The sequence below is a fragment of the Juglans regia genome, chromosome 1 (genome assembly GCF_001411555.2).
Source record: "Juglans regia cultivar Chandler chromosome 1, Walnut 2.0, whole genome shotgun sequence".
Taxonomy (NCBI): domain Eukaryota; kingdom Viridiplantae; phylum Streptophyta; class Magnoliopsida; order Fagales; family Juglandaceae; genus Juglans; species Juglans regia.
Genome location: NC_049901.1, coordinates 3,629,856 through 3,643,904, shown reverse-complemented (window position 1 = coordinate 3,643,904; position 14,049 = coordinate 3,629,856). Strand labels below are relative to the sequence as shown.

Sequence of the window (14,049 nt, the reverse complement as noted above, 5' to 3'; positions counted from 1 at the left end):
GATAAACAGGTGGAAAACTGTGGAAGAAAATCCTCTGATTACATACAGGAAACAGACTCCAGTGAGCAGACAGGAACATTTACAGCAGATATTCAAGAGCCAACAAGGGAGACAGAAGCATCCGGAACAAAAGCACTGGAAGAAGAAAAGATACAAGACGAGGTCAGTCTTAAGCCTGTAGAAATCTCGACAACAGGAGCCGAAGATACAAAAGAAACAATTAAAGAAGAAATCGAAGCGGAAGAAAATAATTTGATTGATGAGGATGGCAATGCAATTGAGGTACCAGCAGAGTCACCCATACCAGAAGCACACATGAATGACAAAGTTGTCAAGGAAACTAGCTCAGATGAGAGTGTAGAAACTATCACAATTCAGTCTTGTCCACAGGCTAAAGTTGGCAGCAAGAGACTCCGAATAGAGGAAGTTGATGGAAGTGAAGGCATAAAAAAAGAGGCCATATATGGAGAGAGTGAGTTGAAGGAAATTCATAAAGTACATCCTGAAGATGACATACTTGAGAAGGTGACGAACAACTACCAAATAAATCCAATGTTACATAAATCTTGCATACTACTGGCTTTTCTTTTTCTAGTGAACATCATTTTGATATGTTATTTGATAAACAGGTGGAAGACTGTGGAAGAAAATCCTCTGATTACTTAGAGGAAATAGACTCCAGTGAGCAGATAGAAACACTTACAGCAGATATTCAAGAGCCAACAAGGGAGACAGAAGCATCCGGAACAAAAGCACCGGAAGAAGAAAAGATACAAGACGAGATCAGTCTTAAGCCTGTAGAAATCTCGACAACAGAAGCTGAAGATACAAAAGAAATGATTAAAGAAAAGATCAAAGTGGAAACAGATAATTTCCTCGATGAGGATGACAATGCAACTGCAATACCAGTAGAGTCACCCATACCAGAAGTTCACATGGATGACAAAGCTATCGAGGAAATTAGATCGGATGATAGTGTAGAAACTATCAGAATTCAGCCCTGTCCACAAGCTGAAGAAGTTGGCAGCAAGAAACTCCGAATTGGGGAAGTTGATGGAAGTGAAGGCACCAAAGAAAAGGCCATATCTGGAGAGAGTGAGTTGAAGGAAATACATAAAGTATCTACAAAAGATGACATAGTTGAGAAGGTGATGATCAATTAGTAAAGAAATCCTATGTTACATAAATCTTGCAAATTGCTTGTTTTGCTTCTTCAAGTGAATAGTATTTTGAAATGCTATTTGATAAACAGGTGGAAGACTCTGGAACAAAATCCTCTACTTACCAAGAGGAAACAGACTTCAGTGAGCAGACAGAAACACTTACAGCAAATATTCAGGAGACAACAAGGGAGACAAAAGCATCAGGTACAAAAGCACCAGAAGAAGAAAAGATACAAGACGAGGTCAGTCTTAAACCTGTAGATGTCTCGACAACAGAAGCTGAAGATACAGGAGAAACGATTAAAGAAAAGATCAAAGTGGAAGCAGATAATATTCTTTATGAGGATGATAATGCAATTGCGGTCCCAGTGGAGTCACCCGTATGTGAAGCTCACACAGATGACAAAGCTGTCAATGAAACTTGCCCGGACGAGAGTTTAGAAACTGTCAAAATTCAGCCGTGTCCACAAGTTGAAGACGTTGGCAGCAAGAAACTCCCAATTGAGGAAGTTGATGGAACTGAAGGCATCAAAGAACAGGCCATGCATGGAGAGCAAGAGTTTAAGGAAATTCATAGAGTATCTGCTGAAGATGACATACTTCAGAAGGTGACGACCAATTAGTAAATAAATCCTATGTTACATAACTCTTGCATATTGTTGGGTTTTTTTATTCTTCCAGTGAACATCATTTTGATATGCTATTTGATAAACAGGTGGAAGACAGTGGAAGAAAATCCTCTGATTACCAAGAGGAAACAGACTCTAATGAACAGACAGAAACACTTACAACAGATATTCAAGAACCAACAAGGGAGACAGAAGCATCCGGAAAAAAAGCATCGGAAGAAGAAAAGATACAAGACGAGGTGGACAGTCTTAAACCTATAGAAATCTCGACAAGAGAAGCTGAAGATACAAAAGAAACAATTAAAGAAAAGATCAAAGTGGAAGCAGATAATTTCCTCGATGAGGATGACAATGCAACTGCAGTACCAGCAAAGTCACCCAAACCAAAAGCTCACATGGATGACAAAGCTATCAAGGAAACTAGGTCGGAAGAGAGTGTAGAAACTATCACAACTCAGCCTTGTCCACATGCTGAAGAAGTTGGCAACAAGAAACTCCGAATTGAGGAAGTTGATGGAAGTGAAGGCACCAAAGAAAAGGCTATATATGGAGAGAGAGAGTTGAAGGAAATACATAAAGTATCTACAAAAGATGACATAGTTGAGAAGGTGATGATCAATTAGTAAAGAAATCCTATGTTACATAAATCTTGCAAATTGCTTGTTTTGCTTCTTCAAGTGAACAGTATTTTGAAATGCTATTTGAAAAACAGGTGGAAGACTCTGGAACAAAATCCTCTACTTACCTAGGGGAAACAAACTTCAGTGAGCAGATAGAAACACTTACAACAAATATTCAAGAGACAACAAGTGAGACAGAAGCATCAGGTACAAAAGCACCAGAAGAAGAAAACATACAAGACGAGGTTAGTCTTAAACCTGTAGATGTCTCGACAACAGAAGTTGAAGATAAGGAAGAAATGAATAAAGAAAAGATCAAAGTGGAAGCAGATAATATTCTTGATGAGGATGATAATGCAATTGGGGTCCCAGCGGAGTCACCTGTACGTGAAGCTCACAGCGATGACAAAGTTGACAAGGAAACTAGCCTGGACGAGAGTTTAAAAACTGTCACAATCCACCCTTGTCCACAAGCTGAAGACGTTGGCAGCAAGAAACTCCCAATTGAGGAAGTTGATGGAACTGAAGGCATCAAAGAACAAGCCATGCATGGAGAGCAAGAGTTGAAGGAAATTTATAGAGTATCTGCTGAAGATGACATACTTCAGAAGGTGACAATTGATTAGTAAAGAAATCCTATGTTACATAACTCTTGCATATTGTTGGTTTTTTTATTCTTCCAGTGAACATCATTTGATATGCTATTTGATAAACAGGTGGAAGACTGTGGAAGAAAATCCTCTGATTACCAAGAGGAAACAGACTCTAATGAACAGACAAAAACACTTACAACAGATATTCAAGAACCAACAAGGGAGACAGAAGCATCCGGAAAAAAAGCACCGGAAGAAGAAAAGATACAAGACGATGTCAGTCTTAAACCTGTAGAAATCTCGACAAGAGAAGCTGAAGATACAAAAGAAATGATTAAAGAAAAGATCAAAGCGGAAGCAGATAATTTCCTCGATGAGGATGACTATGCAACTGCGATACCCGCAGAGTCACCCATACCAGAAGCACCCATACCAGAAGCTCACATGGATGACAAAGCTATCAAGGAAACTAGGTTGGATGAGAGTGTAGAAACCATCACAACTCAGCCTTGTCCACATGCTGAAGAAGTTGGCAACAAGAAACACCGAATTGAGGAAGTTGATGGAAGTGAAGGCACCAAGGAAAAGACCATATATGGAGAGAGTGAGCTGAAGGAAATACATAAAGTATCTACAAAAGATGACATAGTTGAGAAGGTGATGATCAATTAGTAAAGAAATCCTATGTTACATAAATCTTGCAAGTTGCTTGTTTTGCTTCTTCAAGTGAATGGTATTTTGAAATGCTATTTGATAAGCAGGTGGAAGACTCTGGAACAAAATCCTCTACTTACCTAGAGGAAACAGACTTCAGTGAGCAGACAGAAACACTTACAACAAATATTCAAGAGACAACAAGGGAGACAGAAGCATCAGGTACAAAAGCACCAGAAGAAGAAAAGATACATGACGAGGTCAGTCTTAAACCTGTAGATGTCTCGACAACAGAAGCTGAAGATACAGAAGAAACGATTAAAGAAAAGATCAAAGTGGAAGCAGATAATATTCTTGATGAGGATGATAATGCAATTGCGGTCCCAGCGGAGTCACCCGTACTTGAAGCTCACACCGATGACAAAGTTGACAAGGAAACTAGCCTGGACGAGAGTTTAGAAACTGTCACAATCCACCCTTGTCCACAAGCTGAAGACGTTGGCAGCAAGAAACACCCAATTGAGGAAGTTGATGGAAGTGAAGGCATCAAAGAACAGGCCATGCATGGAGAGCAAGAGTTGAAGGAAATTCATAGAGTATCTGCTGAAGATGACATACTTCAGAAGGTGACGATCAATTAGTAAAGAAATCCTATGTTACATAACTCTTGCATATTGTTGGGTTTTTTTATTCTTCCAGTGAACATCATTTGATATGCTATTTGATAAACAGGAGGAAGACTGTGGAAGAAAATCCTCTGATTACCAAGAGGAAACAGACTCTAATGAACAGACAGAAACACTTACAACAGATATTCAAGAACCAACAAGGGAGACAGAAGCATCTGGAAAAAAAGCACCAGAAGAAGAAAAGATACAAGACGAGATGGACAGTCTTAAACCTATAGAAATCTCGACAAGAGAAGCTAAAGATACAAAAGAAACAATTAAAGAAAAGATCAAAGTGGAAGCAGATAATTTCCACGATGAGGATGACAATGCAACTGCAGTACCAGCAGAGTCACCCAAACCAGAAGCTCACATGGATGACAAAGCTATCAAGGACACAAGGTCGGATGAGAGTGTAGAAACCATCACAACTCAGCCTTGTCCACATGCTGAAGAAGTTGGCAACAAGAAACTCCGAATTGAGGAAGTTGATGGAAGTGAAGGCACCAAGGAAAAGGCCATATATGGAGAGAGTGAGCTGAAGGAAATACATAAAGTATCTACAAAAGATGACATAGTTGGGAAGGTGATGATCAATTAGTAAAGAAATCCTATGTTACATAAATCTTGCAAGTTGCTTGTTTTGCTTCTTCAAGTGAATGGTATTTTGAAATGCTATTTGATAAGCAGGTGGAAGACTCTGGAACAAAATCCTCTACTTACCTAGAGGAAACAGACTTCAGTGAGCAGACAGAAACACTTACAACAAATATTCAAGAGACAACAAGGGAGACAGAAGCATCAGGTACAAAAGCACCAGAAGAAGAAAAGATACATGATGAGGTCAGTCTTAAACCTGTAGATGTCTCGACAACAGAAGCTGAAGATACAGAAGAAACGATTAAAGAAAAGATCAAAGTGGAAGCAGATAATATTCTTGATGAGGATGATAATGCAATTGCGGTCCCAGCGGAGTCACCCGTACGTGAAGCTCACACCGATGACAAAGTTGACAAGGAAACTAGCCTGGACGAGAGTTTAGAAACTGTCACAATCCACCCTTGTCCACAAGCTGAAGACGTTGGCAGCAAGAAACTCCCAATTGAGGAAGTTGATGGAAGTGAAGGCATCAAAGAACAGGCCATGCATGGAGAGCAAGAGTTGAAGGAAATTCATAGAGTATCTGCTGAAGATGACATACTTCAGAAGGTGACGATCAATTAGTAAAGAAATCCTATGTTACATAACTCTTGCATATTGTTGGGTTTTTTTATTCTTCCAGTGAACATCATTTGATATGCTATTTGATAAACAGGAGGAAGACTGTGGAAGAAAATCCTCTGATTACCAAGAGGAAACAGACTCTAATGAACAGACAGAAACACTTACAACAGATATTCAAGAACCAACAAGGGAGACAGAAGCATCCGGAAAAAAAGCACCGGAAGAAGAAAAGATACAAGACAAGGTCAGTCTTAAACCTGTAGAAATCTCGACAAGAGAAGCTGAAGATACAAAAGAAATGATTAAAGAAAATATCAAAGTGGAAGCAGATAATTTCCTTGATGAGGATGACAATGCAACTGCGGTACCAGCAGAGTCACCCATACCAGAAGCTCACATGGATGACAAAGCTATCAAGGAAACTAGGTCGGATGATAGTATAGAAACTATCACAATTCAGCCTTGTCCACATGCTGAAGAAGTTGGCAGCAAGAAACTCCGAATTGAGGAAGTTGATGGAAGTGAAGGCACCAAAGAAAAGGCCATATATGGAGAGAGTGAGCTGAAGGAAATACATAAAGTATCTACAAAAGATGACATAGTTGAGAAGGTGATGATCAATTAGTAAAGAAATCCTATGTTACATAAATCTTGCAAATTGCTTGTTTTGCTTCTTCAAGTGAATGGTATTTTGAAATGCTATTTGATAAGCAGGTGGAAGACTCTGGAACAAAATCCTCTACTTACCTAGAGGAAACAGACTTCAGTGAGCAGACAGAAACACTTACAACAAATATTCAAGAGACAACAAGGGAGACAGAAGCATCAGGTACAAAAGCACCAGAAGAAGAAAAGATACATGATGAGGTCAGTCTTAAACCTGTAGATGTCTCGACAACAGAAGCTGAAGATACAGAAGAAACGATTAAAGAAAAGATCAAAGTGGAAGCAGATAATATTCTTGATGAGGATGATAATGCAATTGCGGTCCCAGCGGAGTCACCCGTACGTGAAGCTCACACCGATGACAAAGTTGACAAGGAAACTAGCCTGGACGAGAGTTTAGAAACTGTCACAATCCACCCTTGTCCACAAGCTGAAGACGTTGGCAGCAAGAAACTCCCAATTGAGGAAGTTGATGGAAGTGAAGGCATCAAAGAACAGGCCATGCATGGAGAGCAAGAGTTGAAGGAAATTCATAGAGTATCTGCTGAAGATGACATACTTCAGAAGGTGACGATCAATTAGTAAAGAAATCCTATGTTACATAACTCTTGCATATTGTTGGGTTTTTTTATTCTTCCAGTGAACATCATTTGATATGCTATTTGATAAACAGGAGGAAGACTGTGGAAGAAAATCCTCTGATTACCAAGAGGAAACAGACTCTAATGAACAGACAGAAACACTTACAACAGATATTCAAGAACCAACAAGGGAGACAGAAGCATCCGGAAAAAAAGCACCGGAAGAAGAAAAGATACAAGACAAGGTCAGTCTTAAACCTGTAGAAATCTCGACAAGAGAAGCTGAAGATACAAAAGAAATGATTAAAGAAAATATCAAAGTGGAAGCAGATAATTTCCTTGATGAGGATGACAATGCAACTGCGGTACCAGCAGAGTCACCCATACCAGAAGCTCACATGGATGACAAAGCTATCAAGGAAACTAGGTCGGATGATAGTATAGAAACTATCACAATTCAGCCTTGTCCACATGCTGAAGAAGTTGGCAGCAAGAAACTCCGAATTGAGGAAGTTGATGGAAGTGAAGGCACCAAAGAAAAGGCCATATATGGAGAGAGTGAGCTGAAGGAAATACATAAAGTATCTACAAAAGATGACATAGTTGAGAAGGTGATGATCAATTAGTAAAGAAATCCTATGTTACATAAATCTTGCAAATTGCTTGTTTTGCTTCTTCAAGTGAATGGTATTTTGAAATGCTATTTGATAAGCAGGTGGAAGACTCTGGAACAAAATCCTCTACTTACCTAGAGGAAACAGACTTCAGTGAGCAGACAGAAACACTTACAACAAATATTCAAGAGACAACAAGGGAGACAGAAGCATCAGGTACAAAAGCACCAGAAGAAGAAAAGATACATGATGAGGTCAGTCTTAAACCTGTAGATGTCTCGACAACAGAAGCTGAAGATACAGAAGAAACGATTAAAGAAAAGATCAAAGTGGAAGCAGATAATATTCTTGATGAGGATGATAATGCAATTGTGGTCCCAGCGGAGTCGCCCGTATGTGAAGCTCACACGGATGACAAAGCTGTCAATGAAACTTGCCCGAACAAGAGTTTAGAAACTGTCACAATTCAGCCGTGTCCACAAGTTGAAGACGTTGACAGCAAGAAACTCCCAATTGAGGAAGTTGATGGAAGTGAAGGCATCAAAGGACTGGCCATGCATGGAGAGCGTGAGTTGAAGGAAATTCATAGAGTATCTGCTGAAGATGACATACTTCAGAAGGTGACGATCAATTAGTAAAGAAATCCTATGTTACATAAATCTTACATAGTGTTGGGTTTTTTTTATTATTCCAGTGAACATCATTTTGATATGCCATTTGATAAATAGGTGGAAGATTGTGGAACAAAATCCTCTAATTACCTAGAGGCAACAGACCCCAGTGAGCAGACAGCAACAGTTAAAGCAAATATCCAAGAACAAACAGTGGAGACAGAATTATCTGGCACAAAAGCTTTGGAAGAAGAAAATATACAAGATGAGGTTAGTCTCAAGCCTGCAAATCTCTCAACAAGAGAAGCTAAAGATGCAGAAGAAAAGATTAAAGAATATACCGAAGTGGAAGCAGATAAGTTTCTTGATGAGAATGACAATGCTTCTGCAGTACCTGCAGAATCATGCATGGGAGAAGCTCATATGGACCTCGAAGCTGTCAAGGAAATTAGCTCAGATGAGAGTTTAGAAATTATCACAATTGAGAACATAAGATTAGAGCAAGACGAGCCCATGGTTCACAAAAATGAAGAGAAAGAGAGTGTAACTCAGGGGAAACCAGGTGCAGATGAAGTCGAGGATGTCAAAACAAGTCCCAGCGCAGTTGTCAGCTCCAAGTACCTTGGTGTTGAAGAAACCCAGGAAACTGGGCAAAGTTTAAGAGTGGAAAAGCTGGATTCAGATAGATCTGAGGAAGGAATCAAAGAAGATTCTGGAACAATGTCTGAAGCCAAATCTCTGGGCATTGAAATGGTTACCCAAGGTGAAATGACTTCTGGTCAGACTCTCCCTACAGGGAATCTGGAAGAGGAATTTCAAACACCATCTTCTGCTTTGCTTTCTTTGGAACGGGAGCATGGACCTACAACCGTAGTCAAGGAGGCAGAAGCAACCAAAATAATGGAAGAGGAGATAATCAATGATTCTTTGGCGACAAAGGCAACAGAAGAGACATGCTTGCAAAATAAAGAGCAACTTCAAACATTATCTTCTGCTCTGCTTTCTAAGGAACAGGAGCATGAAGCTCAAACAGCATTCAAGAAGACAGAAGAAGAAAGCACAAAGGAAGTGGAGTCGCTAGATGACAAGAATATCAACAATTTTTCAGCAATAAAGGAATCAGAAGAAACGGGCTTGGAGCAAGAGGGGCCCATGGATCCTGAACACGTGGAGAAAGAGAGTGCAACTCTAGAGAAACAAGATACAGATGAAGTTGAGGTAACCAAAACGGTTTCCAGGGAACAGGAGCATGGAACCACAACCGCAGGCGAGAGGACAGAAGAAGAGGAAATGAAGGGAGCTAAAATGATAGGTGACGAGAGTATTGACAATTCTTCTGCTGCAAAGACAACAGAAGGAACATGCTTAAAAACGAAAGAACACATGGAGCTCGAGGTATCCACACTGGGGCTTGAAAGCAGTAAGGCCACACATAGGGGCAGCTCAAATGAAGTACAAGAGGAAGAAGGCAGCAAGCTAGATCAAGCTTCAAAACTAGAGCCTCATGAGAAAGAAGAGATGAAATATGATGATTCTCCATCAGGAGTCCAGAGTCATCAAGTACTCCCAAAATCAGAAGATATGAAAGAAAAGCATCTTGAGACAGCAATGACTGACTTGAACGCTGAAGAGAGTCAGTGCAAGGAAACAGCTGAGGAAGATCAAATATTCAAGAACCGAGTTTCTATGGAAGAGGTCAGAGAGGTAAATCGCGGTTTATTATTCATGCAGATTAGTTTTTTTTTTATTGCTCTCACTCTTGTATTTCTGTAACTATTATAAATTGAAAAACTATAATCTCAGTGTGAAAATATTACAGGTCGTGGAGGAAAAGGAAGTTGCTAAGGATTCTCAATCAGTTTCTCCGGGTGACGAAACAATTATAGAGAGCCATCAAGGAGATGAACTAAAAGCAGTAGCGTGTCCTGAAGAGGAGACGAACAAAACTTTTAAAGCCACAACGAATGCAAATCAGCATGAAGCACTCAAGGTACAAATTTAAATTTTGCTTTTGTTATCTCTTTTCCTGATTCTGTTGAAGTATAAAGATCAAGCTTTTATCTATTATACAGTTGCCTGAACTAATTGACAAGGACAGTGCAAGTGAGAACATTGAAAAGAAGATTACAGCAGAAGAGAGCAGCTATCTGAATGAAGCAGAGGGGAAGAACATTGAGGAGGCAGTAAGTGAGCTGGACCTTGATTATAAAAGTGGTGAAACACACATCACAAAGGAGAAAACAGAAGTCATAGCTCTCAGTGAAAAGGTCAGATAACCTTCAACCCTTCCTTCCTTCCTTGCCCCATAGAGATCAAAATTTTAGAAAACAAAATGGATTCTAACTTTGTCGCTTTAATTTTGTTATGAGATCTCCACAGAAATACTGAAAATGACATAGCTAAAGTGATTTGAACATGTTTTCGCTCTAAACAAGGATTCAGTAAGAATTTTCACTGATTATAATTTATAATAAAAAAAAAAAAAAGTCGCCGAGTATCTATCAAATCATAAATGACAAGAGCTTTAGCCTTTCCTCCCGGAGAGGTTGATAATAATGATGAACAAATAAACAAATGCAGAAGCCAACCACATGGAGTCATGCACTCAAGATCACCTTTCTTCCCTTTACTACTACAAAATTAAAGATAACCTAAAAAATTTTGAGATTTAAGGATGAATCTAGGGGGGCGGGGGGGCAGGCCGCCTCAAAGATTTAGAAAACAAGAGTAACATCACCAGCAGAAACATCGTTTGAGCTGCATTCTAAATGAGTGTGCCTGACTTTTCAATCATGTACATATTTGTTTTCCTTAGTTATCTGCTTATACCGCATAATGCTTTGTTTTGCTTTCCTTTGTTATTATCACCCATACTGCTTGACTTTTCAACCATTTTGGGCATGTTTTGTGAAAATTATTTTTGAAGTTTATAAAGACTAGTTTTTGTTTTTCTCAACAGCCATGCGTTTTTTGGGATATTTTGCATGCAAGTGCATATAAAGAAAAAAAATAAAACTAAAAATAAAATGACACAAGTATGGAGCTTACAAAATTCTTACTGTTTCCTTTCATTTTCGTTTCTATCTTTTTTCTATCGTCGTTTTCCTATTTTCAAACTCTAATGGCTTAATACTTCCTTAAAACTTTCATATCCGTGTTGTGCTGTGCTGTACTGTACTTTCTATTCCCAAAACTCTCTTTTAATGTTATAGACGCATCACACATAAAAAAGCTATTTTATATCTCCTAATGTCTTGTTAATTGAATTTGACTATTCCATAGATCTTTTTTTTACTTATAGCTGATGGTTTTTATTCCTTTTTCTTACTCAGTAACTAATGACTTTTATTCATTGAAGGTGCATTGAGTACATTTATGTTATTGTTCGTTATTCTCTTCTGAATACCAGAACTCAATGTTAACGAGATACTTTTGTTTGTTCTTTTTTTTTCGATAAGTAATAGATATTGTTATTTGTTCTTTGAGTTGTATAATCATTTTGGGACATGGATGGTAACACACAAAATATGTTTTTATACAAGAATTTGAAGATTTAGTTTAAATCAGTTATTAATAAAATATGTTTAGATCACACTTGGAATTATATTAGCCCCCCTCCCCAAAGATAAACATCCTACCTTCGCCCCTGCAAGGATGTATCTTCAACTGTTATTTTAACTTTGGAAAGAACAAAGTATGCCTGGAACGGTACTAATGGAGCCATTGTTGAGTTTAATTTTAATAATTTCTTAGCATATACCCAATCATTTGAAAATCTGAATGGAACCTAAAGATCAAAGTTGCATAGAAAAGAAAAAACTGAGAAGCTTTTTTATTTGTCTTATATCTAGGAAGCGGGTGTAGAGATATCACAGAAGGAAGGCACTGCAGGTTTTTCAGAAGTCAACGAAATCACTGAAGACATTCAGCAGCTGGAGAAGAACTCTTATGCAGCATCTGAAATAAAGATTCCAGGAGAAGAAGAGCCCAGTGGGAACAAAGAGGCAGCGTTTATAACAGACAATGAAGATGTTCTACCAGTGCTACAGCATCCAATTGACAAAGCCTTGCAGAAGGTTGAGCTAGAACATGAAAGACCTGGAAAAGCTACTGAGGTTGATGCAGAAGAGAGAGGGATTGAATGTGAAGGAGAAAAAAGAATGGGGGGTTCAGGTGAAATAAACAAGGAGTCTGCATCAGTGGATTCAGCAAAGATGTCATCATCCGACCTCATGCAGGGATCCATGAAAAAAAATTTGCAAGCGGCTAAAAACTTGACAAAGGAGAGAGAACCAATGCCCAGCAAAGCAAAAATACAAAATGAAGGGGCAGAAACGACCCAAATTGACAAAGCAAGAGCAGATGAGGAGGAAGGAGATGAACACAAAAGATCAGAACCCGATTCTGATTCTCCAGTCATGGTAGAAGCCTCTAAAGATACCGAGGCTAAGGTTCCTCACAAGAAATCTCATAATATCCTATCAGGTGTTGGATCAAAGGTCAAGCATTCAATTTCAAAGGTGAAGAAAGCCATTACCGGCAAGTCTTCTCATCCAAAGACATCATTGCCGAAATAATATAAGAAAGCAGATGACTCCATCAGTAGCAAAAATTCAGATGCAGAGACAGTTATGTAAAAAGGGCTTGTTGTTAGTTTGAAGTTTCAAAATTCTTTTTGAGTGTGGTGTGTATTTGTACAGCTTGAATAAGTTCGGACTCATTATTTGTGAAGAGTCAAGCGAACAATGCCATGATTGTTATTGTATAGCCAACCTCCATATTGTAAGACATATTCTGCTCAGACAAGTATCAAGATGTGATTATATAAATCAAAGTGATTATTTGCTTGAAGGTAGGGAGATTTCATGAACAAGAAAGAGCCACCCCCGTCAGCACCTTGATACTGATTTACACATGAAAATGATTATGCCACGTTTCAATTCACCACCATGACATACATCAATGCTTAATACATAATTACATATAAATGAAGAATTATATCTTCTTCTTTTTAAGAATGAAGAATTATATCTGACTCTGTGGAACAAGCATAAATAACGATAATATTTATCCAAGCAACGTGTTACGAACCAATAAAAAATGGTAATATCCAGCAAAATCTAAACCACTCGAATCCCCAAATTCCTGTGTGTTAATAAAGGCAGAAGATTACCGAGCGGCTGTAATTTATCAACCAAACCGAAAGGGAAAAAAAAGGTAAGAGGGGTCTGGAACTGACCGAATGAACTTTGTCGAGGAAATCTTTTAGTTGGGCAGCGACAAATCGACTTCGGCGACCGCTTGGGAGTACTCTCGGAGACCGCGAGTTCTGAACTTGGTTTGAAAATGTCGACTCTGTCCAGAGTTGAAGAAGGTGCACGGTACCGTGTAGGTGCCAAACTACCTATTCATATGATTTTTGGTTCCGGAATCACTACGCGCCAAAATGAACCCGAATTCAAAAGAAACGATCCCGCCGGATTAACTCCCCCTTTCAAGCCTTCTTTGGGTTTGTATGCATATAGTAATTCAAAAAAAAAAAAGTGAAAATTCAAAGAAAAAAATGGGGTAAGAGTCGGTGCCAGCAGCAACCCATTTCTATTCCAATCATGATTTTTCGATTTTAATCTGTCATCATTTTTGCTTGAGGAACTACACCTCGAACGTGGTCTATTCAACTTCAGCACCAGTGTCCTTTCTCGATTCAAAGTGTTCATTGCCGGGCCTTATCAGCAGGTGGATCCCATGGTTTTGATATTGATCTGCAATGGCTACTGCAAATACTAAAGGCTGTACTTCTGAACTAACCTTCATTCGCTTTGCGGGAGCCGCACAGCACATAGCTGGAAGTCAGACTCAGAGGGCCCATACTACCTGCCTAATTCCTCACTCCAAGGAACAGCAGTATACGTTCCAGAACACGTTCTGGTATCATAATTTCCATTATCGTTGATCAAAATAACCTAGCAAGCATGATGTTTTAACTTCTATAACAGATTCGCAAAAGGCTGCCATATAAAATTGAT

General features: G+C 39.0%; 1 protein-coding gene across 20 annotated transcripts in view; it reads left to right on the top strand.

Annotated features, from left to right (window-relative positions):
• LOC109013843 (titin-like) overlaps positions 1-12,874 on the top strand; it is a 28,122-nt gene extending 15,248 nt beyond the window's left edge. For 7 of the 20 annotated variants that reach the window (XM_035693645.1, XM_035693671.1, XM_035693673.1 and 4 more), the window contains 17 exons: positions 10-525; positions 630-1,148; positions 1,253-1,771; positions 1,879-2,400; positions 2,505-3,023; positions 3,129-3,662; positions 3,767-4,285; positions 4,392-4,913; positions 5,018-5,536; positions 5,643-6,161; positions 6,266-6,784; positions 6,891-7,409; positions 7,514-8,032; positions 8,141-9,727; positions 9,843-10,013; positions 10,096-10,290; positions 11,875-12,874. In XM_035693645.1, coding sequence (XP_035549538.1) covers positions 10-525; positions 630-1,148; positions 1,253-1,771; positions 1,879-2,400; positions 2,505-3,023; positions 3,129-3,662; positions 3,767-4,285; positions 4,392-4,913; positions 5,018-5,536; positions 5,643-6,161; positions 6,266-6,784; positions 6,891-7,409; positions 7,514-8,032; positions 8,141-9,727; positions 9,843-10,013; positions 10,096-10,290; positions 11,875-12,600 — 9,444 coding nt within the window. In that variant the 3' untranslated portion in view covers positions 12,601-12,874. The remainder of the gene's footprint in view (positions 1-9; positions 526-629; positions 1,149-1,252; positions 1,772-1,878; positions 2,401-2,504; positions 3,024-3,128; positions 3,663-3,766; positions 4,286-4,391; positions 4,914-5,017; positions 5,537-5,642; positions 6,162-6,265; positions 6,785-6,890; positions 7,410-7,513; positions 8,033-8,140; positions 9,728-9,842; positions 10,014-10,095; positions 10,291-11,874) is intronic. The other 13 variants (XM_035693647.1, XM_035693692.1, XM_035693642.1 and 10 more) reach the window with 12 other exon arrangements.
• Positions 12,875-14,049: the final 1,175 nt, after the last annotated feature.